At 44.0% G+C, this 15581-nt stretch overlaps 1 protein-coding gene across 2 annotated transcripts in view; it reads right to left on the bottom strand.

The window, feature by feature from the left end:
* Positions 1-54: 54 nt before the first annotated feature.
* Positions 55-15581, bottom strand: part of fam171a1 (family with sequence similarity 171 member A1) — a 19562-nt gene continuing 4035 nt past the window's right edge. The window contains exons 2-10 of one of the 2 annotated variants that reach the window (XM_025061471.1): positions 11511-11738; positions 10571-10663; positions 8269-8430; positions 7540-7716; positions 2805-2921; positions 2597-2711; positions 2027-2144; positions 317-1944; positions 55-277 (exon numbers count right to left, since the gene is read on the bottom strand). In XM_025061471.1, the coding sequence (XP_024917239.1) occupies positions 379-1944; positions 2027-2144; positions 2597-2711; positions 2805-2921; positions 7540-7716; positions 8269-8430; positions 10571-10663; positions 11511-11738 (2576 nt within the window). In that variant the 3' untranslated portion in view covers positions 55-277; positions 317-378. The other variant, XM_025061472.1, reaches the window with a different exon arrangement.

Here is a 15581-nt window from a genome sequence, read left to right as displayed (position 1 = left end):
CTCTTTCTCCCCTCTGTCACACACAAACACACACAAATACACACACATGTCTGATTTATAGTTGTGTTTCTCTTCTCTGAAAATATTCTCTTGATTGCCTTTGCTTTTATGCCACTAACATGAACCCCACGGCTTCCTATAATTTGAATCACTCCCCCCCCCCAACCCCTCCTGGAAAATTTAACGCAACAGAACTTCAAATCAGCAGAGACGGCGGTGTTTCCCCATCACATCCACTGCTGCTTTGTGGGGACTTTGTGGGGAATTCCAGTAACACTTTCTTCCACTGCTGCTTTGTGGGGAATTCCAGTAACACTTTCAATATGGACGTTTGGTCTGAGACTAATGTGAACCAATCCTTCAGCGGTCGTTACTGAATCACTTCATGTTGAAGGCTAGCAGAGGTCGCTCCTCCCTCCTCTGCCATGGACTCTTCTTCTCCTCCTCGCCGTCTTCTGGTGCCGCATCATCGTCTGGAGACACTGACAGCAACACATCCTCAGTCCTGAACGTCACGCCCTCTGGTGGCAGAGGGGGAGGAGAAGCCGGAGAGGACGGGGAGGACGGGGACACCGACGGAGGCTGCTCCAGTATCTGTACTCCTTCTACTCCCTTTTCCTTCACGTCCACCTCGCCCTGGTCCTCTCGCGGACTCTCTGCCTGGTCTGAGAGGACAGGTCCTGTTTTACTGTCCGGAGAGACGCACGCGGGCGTCTCCTCTTTGCTTCCTCCCTGATCCAGATCGTCCACGTACACCAGCTGAGTGTAGGCGGCGGCGCCCAGAGTTGTTAGCTTTGACCTGTCCTTCTCTGACTCTCTGTCCTCCTGCTCTGCGTCCCTCGCCCTGCGTCCCACCCTCGGCTCGTTCAGGTCCACACCAGAGTCCAGACTGGCATCGTTGCTGTTGCCGTGTCTCCCGCCACCGCCGGTGCCCTGCTGACCTCCGGCGCTTGGCGCGTTGGTGGGGCATCCTGCTCGCTGTAGGTCAATGTAGGAGTGACGTATGTGAGCGTTAGAGCGGCCGTCCAGTGACACAAACCAGGCGCGGGGGTGAGGCAGAGGTTTCCCTCCTCGAAGCGCCATTAAAGTCTTTTCAGCCAATAGGGTGTCCTCGCTGTTTATTTCCACCAGAGCCGTTTCCCCAAGAGCTGCTGGAATAGACAAGGACTCCGACAGACCGAGCCCGTCTCCATCACCCTGCTTGGTGGGACCTGTGGAGCAGCCTGTGGCTGTTTGCCCCGCGGGTTGCTGGGAATGTGAGGCATTCAGCTCGGCCTGGATGGTCTCCAGGTCACTTTGTTGGTCAGTCTGCAGCAGAAGGGCCTGACCAGAGAGAGGGTGCTCCCCTGGCAGGCGCATGTAGTGTGCTGGGATCACCAACGTAGGACGCACCCTGGGGTAGCCCTCCCCCCCGCTCAGGAGGTCCACGGAGCCACAGCAGAGCAGCTGGCCTGGTCGGGAGAGGCACGGGGGACTTGGACGCTCCAGGTGGTCTACGGAGCGGGACAGAAGGTAGTCTGGAGCCCTGCACTCACCCCCCTCTCCTTTACAGGGGGAGTGTGGAGGAGAGGACGGTGAGATGCAATTTACATTCCCAATGCTGCTCATCTGGTTAGCGATTGTCTGGCAGTGATTGGCTGAGTACAGTGCGTCTGAGATCTGGTGACTGGATGAGCAGACTGAAGTGTACGACTGACGGTAGCACTGGTCTGCTCCCGACGGAAGCGCAGACTTTAACTGGAACGTCTCTGCAGACTGTCTGTAGTCTCTGCTGCGGGGAGTCAGGTTGCCAAACGAGGAGCTGGTGTTTCCAAGGGAGGAGCGGCTGCGTTTGCTCTGATGGATCAGACTGTGCTGCCTGGGGTTTTCTTGGTGCTCGTACGAGCACGGCTTCAGCATGGGCGTCATCATGTCGGGTTCAGTCACAGTGGAAACCAGTTCCAGCTGCAATAAAAATAAAATAAAATTGATATTCTGAAAAAAAAAAGTCTAAAAAAATTTAAAACCAGATAAATACTCCACACACCTCATTGCTGATGAGGTTCAGGTGGGACATGGATGTGGCCTGGTCTCTCTTACTGCTGTCCAGACCAGTGGACAGAGTCAACTTGCGGTGAGAACCTCGAGGCTTCAAACAGCGACGCCTGCAGAACACAAACAGACGGCAGTGGATGAGGTTCGATTACAACGATTTACTGAGTCGGATCCGGATGTTCGACACTCGGACACTTAAATAAACTGAAATAAAAAAAATCACATTTAAAAAATATATATTATTAATTAATTAAAATTTTAAATTATTATTAGTCAATGTTTATTTTGGAACCCAGTCGTGGGCCAGATTGGATGGTTTGATGGGCTGGATGTGGGCCGCGGGCCACCAGTTGATGATATGTATGTGCATGTATATATGTGTGTATATATATATGGTCATGTGTACATATATACATATATTACTATATATACAGTATACAGAATATAAATACATACATCATATATTAATGGCTGTAAAATAGCTTGTTCTAATCTAAGGGTTCGCTGTGATTAGTTAATCACGATTAATTGTGAAGACAAGTACTCAGGTTGTCTCACAAACCTGCAGTAATACAGCAGCAGGCAGAGCAGGCACAGCAGGATGAGGGCCATCCCCCCCAGTATGGCCAACAGGAACACGGTGTGGTACGTACTGATATCCTTGGCGACCACCGGATCTGACGGAAAGCAAACGTCACGTTTCATTACTTTACAGTGTAAACAGTACAGTATACAGAACATAAAAATTAAATTATTTTTTCTTCTTCTACCTGTTTGTAGTGGAGACATGGCAGCCACCCAGTATCCCAGCTGAGGAGCAATGTAGGTCAGACTGAGCTGGTTACCCTGACGCTGTACATGACCCCAACTGCTTTTTATCCATGCGCCTGCACACACACACATACCCCCACACATACACACACACAAATCACATAATCACAGACAGAACAGAATGGAGCTTAAAAAATGATAAGCACTCGTGCATTTAAATGCATGAACAATAAGTAAAAAAACAACAAAAAACACCTATGTGACAAATTAAAAAAGTGATCAAATACGTTGAACGTGTGAATCGTCTTGTACATTAACACTATATCTTCATCAAAATTAACAGGAACCAGAACAAACTTTTTACTTGACCGACTCAATATAAACTGGTTATAATCAGTGAAACGTTACAATCTTTTTATTTTTTACTTTTCCCAAAGCCAAAAATGGAGCTCATCCTTCAAACAAGGCAAATAAAACATCTTACAATTTCAACAGCATGGAAATAATAATTAAAGACAGAAAGGGAGGATATTTAAACACCTTTTCACCTCAATTTTCACCTCATAAATTTCATTAATTAATAAAAATTTATAAAAATATTGTCTTACTAATTTTTTACTTATCCTTATTACCGATAGCTTCAGCTCTATACATTCAAAAACCACCATCCCACACACACACTGCTCCACAGCTTTTCGGACTTCACCCCTGGCTGTTACACGGGTCCATGTTTTGACAGCACTTCCCCACAAGGAGGAGACATTCTCCCTCTAATGTGAGGGTGTATAACCTGTGAGGAGTAACACAATAGCCACTCAAACTCTGCCAAAACCCACAACAAAAGCCAAAGTCACGGGCTGATTGGGTCACAGTAAATCTGCACCCACAGGAAATATTTTTTTTAAGTGTGTGTGTGTGTGTGTGTCTTTACACTGCCTGTCCTCTCGGTGTCAGGGCCAGCATGGCAACAAGTACTTTGTTCCTATGTTTATTTGTAGTCATTTGAAACACAGATGCCAGGAATCTACAATCGATCCTCAGGAAAGGAGGAAACCGAACAAGAAGGAGAGGATATTGAAAAAAATGAAGAGGAAAAAACAAAGGAAATAAGTCTGGAGTGAATGACAGGAGTGGAGAGAGAGAGAGAGAGAGAGAGAGAGAGAGAGAGATAAGAGAGAGAGAGAGAGGCAACAGGAAATAATGGCTGAGAGTGACTGAGAGGATCTGACTCAACACCTCAGTCCTGCTCCCCGATTAATCCTGACATTTACCCACCGTGTTCCCACGCTCACACACACACACATCCAAACATCCATCAAGTCAAAAACCACTCGGGTTCAACGTCTGCTTCTTTACCTACTGATGCAAAGTCAACGCAGTAAATGACACAGCAAGTTTTTCCATCTTTGACAGACGCCGGCTGCAGGCTCTTCCCTTATTTGCATTATCAAATTGCCAGGATGAAGGTGTGTCTGTTTATGAATAACACACACACAAACACACACACACACACACACACACACACACACACAAACACTTGATCTTTCTTGGCCAACGTGATTTCCCCCGATTCTTATTTGACATCTAACAACACAGGATGCTGTCATACAAGAGGAACAGGTTTGAAAGTGTGTGTTTGTGTTTGGTGCATGTGCTGAAACATTTTGTTTTTTGTTGAAATTCAAAATGGTTTCTGCAAAAGACACTGAACGGATTTTAAAGGTTATTTCAATCACAGTTTTGTCCTCACTCAATAATGGTTTTTGTTGCATGTAGCAACCCCCCAGCTTCATCCTAGTATAAATATATGTATATATATATAAATATATACACATATATATACATATATACACATATATATATATAAATATATATACACATATATACATATACATATATCTTAACTCCAAAATAACTCTAACTCTGAAATCCCAAAATACCTTAGACACAAAAATGTCCCTATAAGAACTACTACTGTCCCCACGGCAAATAAATCTACCAAAAAATGTCCCCAGAAATGTAGCTATAGACCCCCCCCCCATACACACACACACATACACACACACAAAGTGAACAAGTCAAAGAATCCTAATCAGGGATCCGGCCTCTCTGTTGTGTTACTTATTTGGCAGGTTGCTAAGGAAACATGAGATGTCGCTGGGAGAAGGTCCTGGGATTCTGCTGCCTCTGTTGTGGAAATTCTTCTGCCTCTTCAGCCGCAATTGAAGCTACGAGTGTGTGTGTGCGTGTGTGTGTGTGTGTGTGTGATCTCATAGCCGTTATCAAAGCCTGCTTTATAAATCCGGCAGATAATGAACCCGATCTGTTCTGCTGGTTTCTCAGCAGGGACATTTAATGGAGACATTTAGAGCAGGGACGATGACCTTACCACAGGTCAGAGGTCAGACATTTATATGTCCAACGGTGGACTGGTCATGTTTTAATCAGTTTGACTCGTGTGTAATAAAATGGTCTTTATCAAAATCTTTGTATTTTAGAAAATCAAAAATGCTCACAGTTAGAAATCTACTAGAGACTATATGGTATAAAAAAAAACCTCACTGTGATTTCTACTGCTATCGAAATCTACTAGAGACTATATGGTACAAAAAAAAACCTGTGTGATTTCTACTGCTGCTGAGCAAAACACACAAAAAAGGACACATTTCTGCAACATTATCATCGTTGGAAAAGTCAAGAACATTTAGTTCAATGAATGGAAATACCACAAAAGGACCCGCCCCCTACTTTGGGAACCCCCTGTAACTTAATCTATCATTTCCTCAAATAACTGTTCATTCAATTTGTCTGTAAAATGCCGTTAATTCAATTCTCCAAATATCAGCTGGTCATCGTCCGTCGTCATAGTTACAGTACAGTATGACGGAGCCTCTGAATAAAGTCGTAACGTCGTGGAGCTGAGAGGAGCCATAACATATGACCCATATTAGGCTTAGAAATCAGCAGAGGGTTTTTTTGTTTTTTTAAATTACCAAATGTGCAGCTTGGGTTTTTTTTTTTTTTTTTAGAACTGCATGGAGATTACTCCACTAATCTTCTCTGTCCTTGATCAAACAACGTCAGGCGTTTAGTTTCTGCAGAGGAATTTTAATAGGTGCTGATAAACCGTTCCCCCCAAGCACAACAGCACAAATGTAACGTGGAGACACAGCAGATGTGGAAATGTGAGACTAATGTACACAGAGAGGAATGTTTGGTAGTCCACACACACACACACACACACACACACACATATATATCTGAGTCAACTGATGATCTAATCACTGTCTTTCAGCTCGGCCTCCTCTCGTGGAGCTGGGTGTGTCAGACAAGACAGATTTAAGAGCGCTGAAATAAATCTGTGAAGAATCTCTACAGCTTCTCCTCGTCTTCAGAGCCTGGGAAACTCTTTTTTTTTTTTTATTCACAGAGCTGATTCTTCTTGTTGTTGCTAAACTTGTATCTTGTTTGGAAGATTAATGTGGTGCCATGTTGGTGTGTGTGTGTGTTTTTTTTTTTTCCAAATGCTCACATGAAGTGTGTTAACGCTCCTTTCAGTGGAAGTGGAACTCATTAACCCAGGAGCTAATGAATGACTGCTGCCCACTCCCACTCCCACTCCCACTCCGCACAGGGTTAACAGTTAGCACAGGGGGGTGAAAATAAAAATATAGATAAAGAGATCTTCCCGCACACCCACTGTTGTCCACATGACACAAATCATGTCGTGTTGTGGTGCCTTTAAACAATAACGGGCTTGTGTCACCGTACGCTTTAATTAACTGTCGAGCCATTCGGTCCAGTGAGTCACACACTCACTCACTCTGGTCAAAAAGAGTTGATGGTTGATGTTAATATTATATTTGTTCATATTTTCCATCTTTGGTCATATTTGAATTTATATGTGTATAATTTGTTATAAAAATTGTTGAACACTGGCCATCTTGTAGTTTAAATATAATATTAGTTATTTTTAACTCTGGATGTTTTTTTTCCATTATATTTGCCAAGTGGTTGGATGGAAATGTTAACGATGGGAAGAAGACCCTGGGGGTTGCAGTAAAGCAGGTTAAGTACTGATGTTGCATTCATGGACCAGGGCTTTAAATCAGTATTCACAGCATCTCTTGTTCTCTTTTTTTTTTTTTTACAATGCCTTTTTTTTAAATCCATTTTTGCAAGAAAACAATCCTAACTTCCTCCATCTGTTCGTCGACAGTACTATACTGAGGAGATATATGTGGTTCATTACACTGACAGGAACGAGGTTTCATCATAAACAGGTCCATAAACGTGACGTGCAGATAACAATTTAAGGAAGTATGAAAAATCATACAGAAGCATAATCATCTGCAGGTGGATTTTAAAGGTACATTTGTATCTTTGGAGTTGCATTTCTGTTTGTCTATAAAATAATATATACAAGTATGTTGAAAATCAACTACTTTATTTTAATTAGTTAATTAATACTTCAGTCCTGTGGTTCCCAAAGTGGGGGGGGCGGCACACCTTGGGGGCTGCAGAACTAATGCCAAGTGGGCCAAATCCAATTAATTAGAATTTTAAATATCTTTATCTTTATAAAAAAATATTTGTAATTGTATATACTCTGTTCAATGAGAACATCACTGTTGTAATATTACAGCTTTTTGAGAAAGCAGTGTCTGTGAATGTGTCGATGTAGGTGGGCCCCAGCACAGACAGCTTCACAAAGGCTGGAGTGACAGTACGTACCTAAACGTGGGTCAAATCTCCAAGCAGGGATGTGATCGTTTTCCTTCAGGCCACTCTCAGCTGGCAGGGGGACGGACACCGTGATTGGCTCGTTCACCTGCAGCTCTGTGCCGTCGCCGGTCAGCAGATGAACGGAGATGGCCGCGACAGGAGTCAGCTCATACTTCTTCTCTGTGCCTGAGGGAAAAGTAGGAACGTGTTAAAAGAGGTGGGCCGCCACCCAAAGGTTGCACATTGTAGGAGGGGGTGGGGGGTGCAGGAGACGTAGGAAGACAGCAGGGGGCAGGAAGTGGAAAACATAAAAGGAACTAAGAGAAAACATCAGTGAGTTATCGAGGGAAGGTTAGGCAGGAAATGGGAGGAGAGAAAGAAAACAAAAAGAAAATGTGGGAGAGAGAAAACAGAGAAGTGTGTGTGTTAAACAAGAGCACATCAGACATGTGCTGCGACCAAGAACTTTTGATGACTGTTTCCCATAATGCATTGTTCCCCAAAGACTGGGTCGCGACCCTCAAGTCATGTTTTCCAGGAGTTTATGAATAATGTCTATTAACTCGCAAAGGTTTATGACTTTAAAAAATTGTTTGGGAAACACTGGTCTAACAGACAAATTATACTTCTAATATCCAAACTGACATGGTTCCAGGAAGAGGAAGCCACACCCACACATCGGTGTACTTCCTGTCAGCCCTCAGCTCCGAGGTGCTGCCTCCGTTCATGACTCCTCACCTGTGCTGTTGTCTACTTGGACCTGCAGGTGAGGGAAGTGCTGGAGGTGTGAGGAAGAGGAGCAGGCCACGGTGAGCAGAGCAGTCAGGTTGGCGTAGGAAGTGTCGGAGGGGAGACTCAGAGCTCTGCGCTCGAAGTGAACGCTGGGCTTATGTCTGGAACCTTGTACGAAGAGGAGCGAAAGAAAATAAAAATGAGATGAGAAAACATGGTCAACTTCTCAAGATTAAAACCATCACGTGTTTCCAACTGTTCAAAAATAAAATGGGATTAAAACAGCTCTTGGCACATTTGTGGTTGATAGGGCGCCACCTGCTGGAGGGGGCAATTATACCTAATATGGTGGAGGGTTTTTTTGTGCTTTTTCTTTTTTAAATACCACAATTACACACACATTTATATTTTTATGAAGAAAATGTGTCTCCATCACACATGAGGGTGAGTCAAAAAGTTCTAAGAATTTTTTTCCCCCGTCTATTTCTGGAGGTTTTACCAGCCTCTCTAATGTTGTTCTAACAAAGGTGAGCTGAGGTTGGATTCAGGGAGAACTCCTCAGCTCCTCTGTCTGATGTTCATCTCTGCAGCATCGACGCGAACAAATTAAGAATGAAGTGCATTAGCAGCATGTCGACGGACGGACTCGGCTAGGTGATGTCATTGTGGTACGTCTGTGCCGAGCTCACATTCCTGGGCAGTGAGACACAGATCCAGCTGTATGGGAATGTTCGCTGTGTTTGTGTTTCTAGTAACTTCATCGTGAACTCTGGCTCAGCAGTAGAAGTGCCTCCAAAGTTGACGTTTTGAGCTGAAGTCTTGGTTTTAGAACTCAGCTGTCAGTCTAATGTTCCTCCTGTAACTCTGTTCTGTTCTGGGGTTTTTTTTTTTGACTCCTGTTCCTGTTCTTTGTCTGATCGCCTCCTCCACTCTCCTCGTCCTCGTTCCCTCCACTTCTGTTTCACCTCATCTGTTCCTCCTTGTGTTGGACATTGAACAGCCCATCCCCCTTTCTCCCTTTCACTGCCATTCTCTCCAAATACTCCACCCACAACCACACTTCCCAGCAGCACACACTGTATCATCCTCCTCCTCTTCCTCCTCCTCCTCCTCCTCCTCCTCCTCCTGGCTCTTTTATTCTCCTTCCTCGTGCCACACGCCACGGTTTATCACTCCCCCGGGCGCTTGACTTCACAACATCGTGACAAAGAGAGCGCAAATAATGCTGTGCTGACTCACTCACTGTAGGCAGCGTGTGCCCCAGACGTCTAACATGTGAACGGTGTCTGATTTTTTTTTATTTTTTTTATGTCGTGTCTGAAGTTTTTTGTTGTCTGACAACACGGTTGACAAACTGAATTACTCCCCAGACGCACACAAAAGACGCACCCGGCAAAATGGTCTATTGACGTTGTCAAAGTGAGGAATCTTCATCTGACAAAATAACACACGTGTTGTACCAGTGGTTAGAACTCACACCAACCTTCTTCATTTTATTTTAACCAAAATATAGAAGGAGACAAAACTTAAATATCACAGATATGTGTCGTAGGTATGTATTTGAACTGAACATGTAAAAAAAGGGATGTAAACAAAACACCCAGACCAGACATTCAGGACAAAACAAAATTGTTCTTTTTTTATATTTATTTACTGTATCTGTTTTATTTTTACTCCTCGGGTTTTATTCTATTTTCTTGGTTGTGTCTGTTCCTGTTTAATGAACTCTGATTAAAGCACTGTAATATTTAGTAAGTTTACAAATGTTAAAACAACATACATTATATTATTATTATAGTCTATAAAAGTAATGTTACCTATTTCTCACTACCATTTGTAATTTTAATAAATTAATAATAATAATAATAATAATAATAATAATAATAATAATAATAATAAATATTCCAGGCAGACCTGGGGGATGTATTCTGTTTTCTAGTTATTTAATGTAAAGTTGTTCATTTCTTTTGTTTGTTTAAAGCAACAGTAAATCAGAAACTAAAATCTTCTACAGTTGAGCTACAGTTTGAACAGTAAGTAAAAAGCAGTAAATATAATCTCCATTGTTTTCAGTACTGACCCCTCTCACAGCCTGTTTCCACTTATTTGTTGCCCACACGTGTACAACTCTTTTCTGGCACACAGAGCACAGTCAGCTGTACACGAGATGCTGACTATGGAAAAAGAATCAGGGTAAAACGACTTCAGTGCAACTGCAGCTCATTGAGGCATTCAGGTGAATGGCAAACATGCTCCACAGACACACATTTAGGTTTGGGGTTTTTTTTGTTAGATTTTTTTTTTTTACCTTGCAGGTCTGACACTATTTCCACCACGTCTTCATACACCATCAGAGTGGCCACTCGCTCCGGCAGCAGGTCCAGGCTGATGGAGGAGAACACTGGAGAAACACAGGCAGAAACACAGTTTAACAACCGACCTGATACGTTCATGGACCTGTGAGAAATAAACTGTTCTTCAGCGGATCGTTTATGTGAGAGATCACACGTGACGAGTCTTTATGCTCTGGTTTTGCTGCTACGCGGGACACAAATGTGACCCAGCAAGGGCCGCGCTCCTTCTCCTTCCTTCCTTCCTTCCTTTCTTTCTTCCTTTCACTCCTCCATTGTTCAGGCCTGGTAAGCGTGACTGTCCAATTGGCCGCTCTTCCACTGGGGTACAATAACTCCCTACTTAAATTACACACACACAAACCTAAACTTTTACAAATAAATGATATGCCTAATCTTAACCTTTGTCCTAACTCTAATCTAACACTAATTCTAATCCTAACCTCAAAATACCCTCAGACGCAGTGTGGATCTCCCAAAAGTAGTTTTTAAAAAAAGATTCATATACCATAAACACACCCACACACACACAGGGCCTCAGTGTGGATCTCCCAAAAGTAGATTTTAAAAAAAGATTCATATACCGTAAACACACCCACACACGCACACAGACAGACACCTCTAGAGAAAAGTTGTTTATGTGAGCATTTGTGAGATGAAAGCTTTAGTAGCCTCCCACACCCTCCCTCCTCCTCCTCCTCCTCCCCCTCTCCCTCTCGCTGGTCTTACACCTCTGATGTAATAAATTAGTAATGAAACACTCCATTTGTCATTAGCTTTCACTTCTGGAGGACACGCTTCACTTTTCACACGTCCACCACCGCACACAGGCAGAGAAATAAACGACACGAAAAAGGTGCGTTCAAGGTCCTCTGGGAGACGCGGTCAAAGACCTACCTGGTAATCTGGTGGGAGTCCAGGGCACAGAGTTTGGCACATAGCCCTGTTTGGTTGCAGTGACGACCAGCGGCGTCCCAAGACGATAGTGGAAGCGCAGGTAGGCGTTCCCGTCGGCCGATGAGGTTTCCGCGGTTACAGGCGTGTGGTTGGCAAACAGCTGGATGGAGGCCCCTCCCATGGGCTGGTGAGTGCTGGCATCGCTCAGGTAGACCTTGAGAGTCACGTCTGTGAAGGCGTACACAGAGATAGTCACACACATCTGTCAGCGCTGGTGTAGATAAACTGTGACCCCCCCACCCCCAAAGACAGGGAGTGACACACGGAGCCGACACACAAAGAGGTTATAATTACAGTCATCTCGCTCCGACTGCTTTATGTGTGGCTGCCAGAGCCTTTCCTCCAATCCTGGGATAGAACATTCCAAACCCTGGATTTTCCACAAAATGACAGACATCTGAACATTCCCTGGACCAAAGGCCAGTGGTACTTCCTGTCTAAAACAATGGACCATTTCCTCCACTTATGGAGAAGCACTGGACCAGAGAGGAAAACAACTGGACACGAGAACACCTTCCCTGATAAAAATGAGCGGCATAAACATCTCATAGAGATGTTGGTGCTGATTGAAGAACGGCTCATAAGTCAAATACGGTCGAACCTCACATACTGTTCTGTGGTATTTATGACACTCAGCTAGGCTAACACAGTGGTAACATCACAACCTGCGACATAAAAACATCAGATGAGTCTGACTTACACCTGGGAGCCAAAATGAAGGGCAAAAACACCCTAAAAAAAACAAACAAACAGAATAAAGTGTAAAGAAAAAAATTGTTTTAATGCCATTCGTCAGAATGATGGAAACATAAACATAAATTAATGAGAGATGGCGACGTTACAATGAGGCGTCGTAAATCGTGGACCCTGTACACGCCTTGATCCAACTAACTAACTTGTTTTTATACAGCGTGCGTAAATAACAACATGTGTATTGAAACATTATTAGAGCAACGATAAGTGGATGAATGGTGGAATTATAGGATATGCAGCGCACATCATTCTGTGTATGCACTGAAATATGTTGAAAACATAAATAAATATATATGGAGGAGTACATTTTTACCAAAAAGCTGCAGAAACTGCACCTTTTTAGTCATTTATTTTAGTCTGCAAACTCCACAGCCGTTTGCCTGTTCGAGTGTCTGCATCGATTACCACACCAACAATGTCACCACACTTCTCACATGACCTTTTTTCTTGGAAAAGAAAACCAAAGTCAGTTCATTCCCGTTATTCATCTAATCCACATTCAGTCAGTGTGAGGGTGTGGCCCCAGCTAAAACATTTGCCCCAAACTCGAGCCAATATCAATAATTTGCTTCCTTCTTCCAAAGAATTGCCTCACGTTTAGGAATTTCTAAACCACGGTGCACACATGCACGGACCAGAGCGGTCAGGAAAACAAGAAGTAGAAGTAACAACCATGACGCAAGTTCTTCAGAACATCGGTTCGATCCCTGGTCCTTCAGTACGATCTTTGCCCGTTCTAGATCAGGGATCATCAACTGGCGGCTCATGGGCCGATTCCAGCCCACTGAACCATCCAATCCGGCCGGCAACTGGATTCCAAAATAAACATTAGTTAACAATGTAGTTGGTGACCCCTGCTCCAGATTCTCTGGTTTCCTCCCTCAGTCCAAAAAACTGCAGGTTGAACTGTTCACTCTACACTGACCAAAGGTATGTGTGCATGTGTGTGTGTGTGTGCACATGAGTGTGTTTGTTCTCTATATGTGATGACCCTTAAAGAGAGTGAACTGTCCAGGGTGTAACCCCGGGTTTGGCTTCAGCCCCCCCCCATGACCCTTAAAGAGACGAAGCAGTTAAAAAAGACTGATGTCATTATTCAATCACCTTTAGCCCCCCACAAGCCCCCTCCTCCCCCTCAACCCCAAAAGCAGCAAAGCTGTTTTATAAAATAACAGGCAGCTTAGAATCACAGACCAAGTGTCGATCAAAATCGATAAAATAACAACAACAGTGTGTTTTTGGTTCAGGTCTCACAGTAATAAAATTGGAGATTTTTGACCAGTGTTACCAGGCAGCTTTAACAAACCCTGGCTGGATGTGTGTTCAGACAGATGACATCGTGGGCCCTCTTCATCACTGACTCCTCACTGACCCACGGTGACCTTTCAATTAAGGCTGAAAGAGTAGTCACTTCCATCTTCCTTGACCCAAACAGACCCACCTCCCCCATACTCACTGCAGCTGAGTTTCATTGTAACGCTTTCTTGTAACCACACCCTCCGTGACACACACACACACACACACACACACACACACTGCGCTCCCTCCCCCAAACCTCAGTGTTCCTGCGGTAGGCGAGGAGGTGCTCTGACAGTATATCTGGTGAGAGTTCATCCTGAGTGCAGCCTCCACCTCAACGCAGAGCCTTACACCAAATGATACCTTGGCAGGGTTGGGAGTTCAATTCTGGCTTTGCAAAGTGTGTGAGGTTTGGCAAACCAAGGTGTCACTCCAAACCAAACACATCATTACAGTCAATCCACTCCAAATATAAGCCTGTACTTCTCCTTGGACAAAAATCTCAGACTCTACATCCAGACTCTATTTTCTATTCTACATTTGATGACCTCACTTCCTGTCCCACTCCCATTGATATGTTCCTAGGGGTACCAGCTGTGCTTACTTTGAAAGATCCCCCCCCCCAGGGGGACTCAGGACATGCTCACACAAATGCAGCAGAGTCTCCTCCCAGTCCTCGTCCAATAAATCAGTACCAGTGACATCACTGTTAAACAAGCATGGAGTCTTCTCCAGGCAGTGGCTGGAATAATGTGGACAGACTGGAATTCTGGAGCAAAAAAAAAAAAAAAAAAAAACTGATTTCCTGTCTAACTAACTCTCATTATACCGACTCCTCGTGTCTGACAGCATATGGAGGACAAAGGCTTCAAACACAGGTCTGTCTCACTGATGCTGCCATCCCAGGCCAATTATCTCAGACAGCAGCAGCCAAAGCAGCAGGGTGTGCTGTTCTGTGTGTGTGTGTGTTCTGATGGAGGATGTTGAAAAAGGTGAAAACCAAACAAGAACAAAAACAGTGAGGACATATGTGTGTGTGTTTAGGCCTTTGTTTTAGCCCACAGCAGCTTTAGAGTATTTGCCCTTGATGCGTGTCGATCAACAGTTACACGGAGGCAAAACATTTCTGCCTCCATAAAAGTGAGCGCTGATAGAGGGGAAATGCAAGGTATGGCCGGCCTTCGCTGGGTGTGTGAAGGGCTTTGGTGTGTGTCCAAAGAGAGGAGGGGGAACAGATGCTCTCCCCTCACCAGGCTGAGTGGAACGCCTGTTTGTACACTAACACTGCACTGACAGTCGGACCGCCGCTCGCTGCTCATTACAATCAGTCACGAGGTGACAGGGGTCAGGCTGACGCCAGCGAAAAAACTCAAGAGGTTCATGTCATATCGATTCCTGACAGTAACACAGTTCACGGCTCGTAGGGGAAAATGTTGATTTGTCTGCTTTAAGATTTCCAAAAGATAAAGGCTCATTATTTTAAGATGTAGGTAAAATTGAACCAAGCTTTTTTTTTAAATGCATAAAGAAATTATTCCAAGCTTTTTTTTTTAAATGCATAAAGAAATTATTTAATTTGTAAATTTTATTGTGAAATTCATTAGACCAGGGGGCCCAAACCTCTGGCCCAAGGCCCACTTCTGGTACGTCATATTATATAATATTTCGCTGAGAAAGAGTTAAGTGTCTATTAATTGAATATAGAATGAAACCTGTTTTAAAAAAGTTATCATTTCAGCTAGAACTTGAACTAGTGACCTTCTTCTACTGTAAGGCATCAGCGATAACCAACAGTGTAGGCCTGTATTTAACAGGAAAACTAGCATCAGCGTTTGTCAGCCTAGTCAGGCTGCGCCGATGACGTGATCCAATCCCGCTGTTGGAACAAACAAACACTTCATCATTTGAACATTACCAAAACAAAACAAGCCATTCCAGCGTTCCTGACTACCGCACGCA

This window comes from Cynoglossus semilaevis, chromosome 13 (assembly GCF_000523025.1).
Source record: "Cynoglossus semilaevis isolate Cse_v1.0 chromosome 13, Cse_v1.0, whole genome shotgun sequence".
Taxonomy (NCBI): domain Eukaryota; kingdom Metazoa; phylum Chordata; class Actinopteri; order Pleuronectiformes; family Cynoglossidae; genus Cynoglossus; species Cynoglossus semilaevis.
This window is presented reverse-complemented; position numbering and strand designations above follow the sequence as displayed.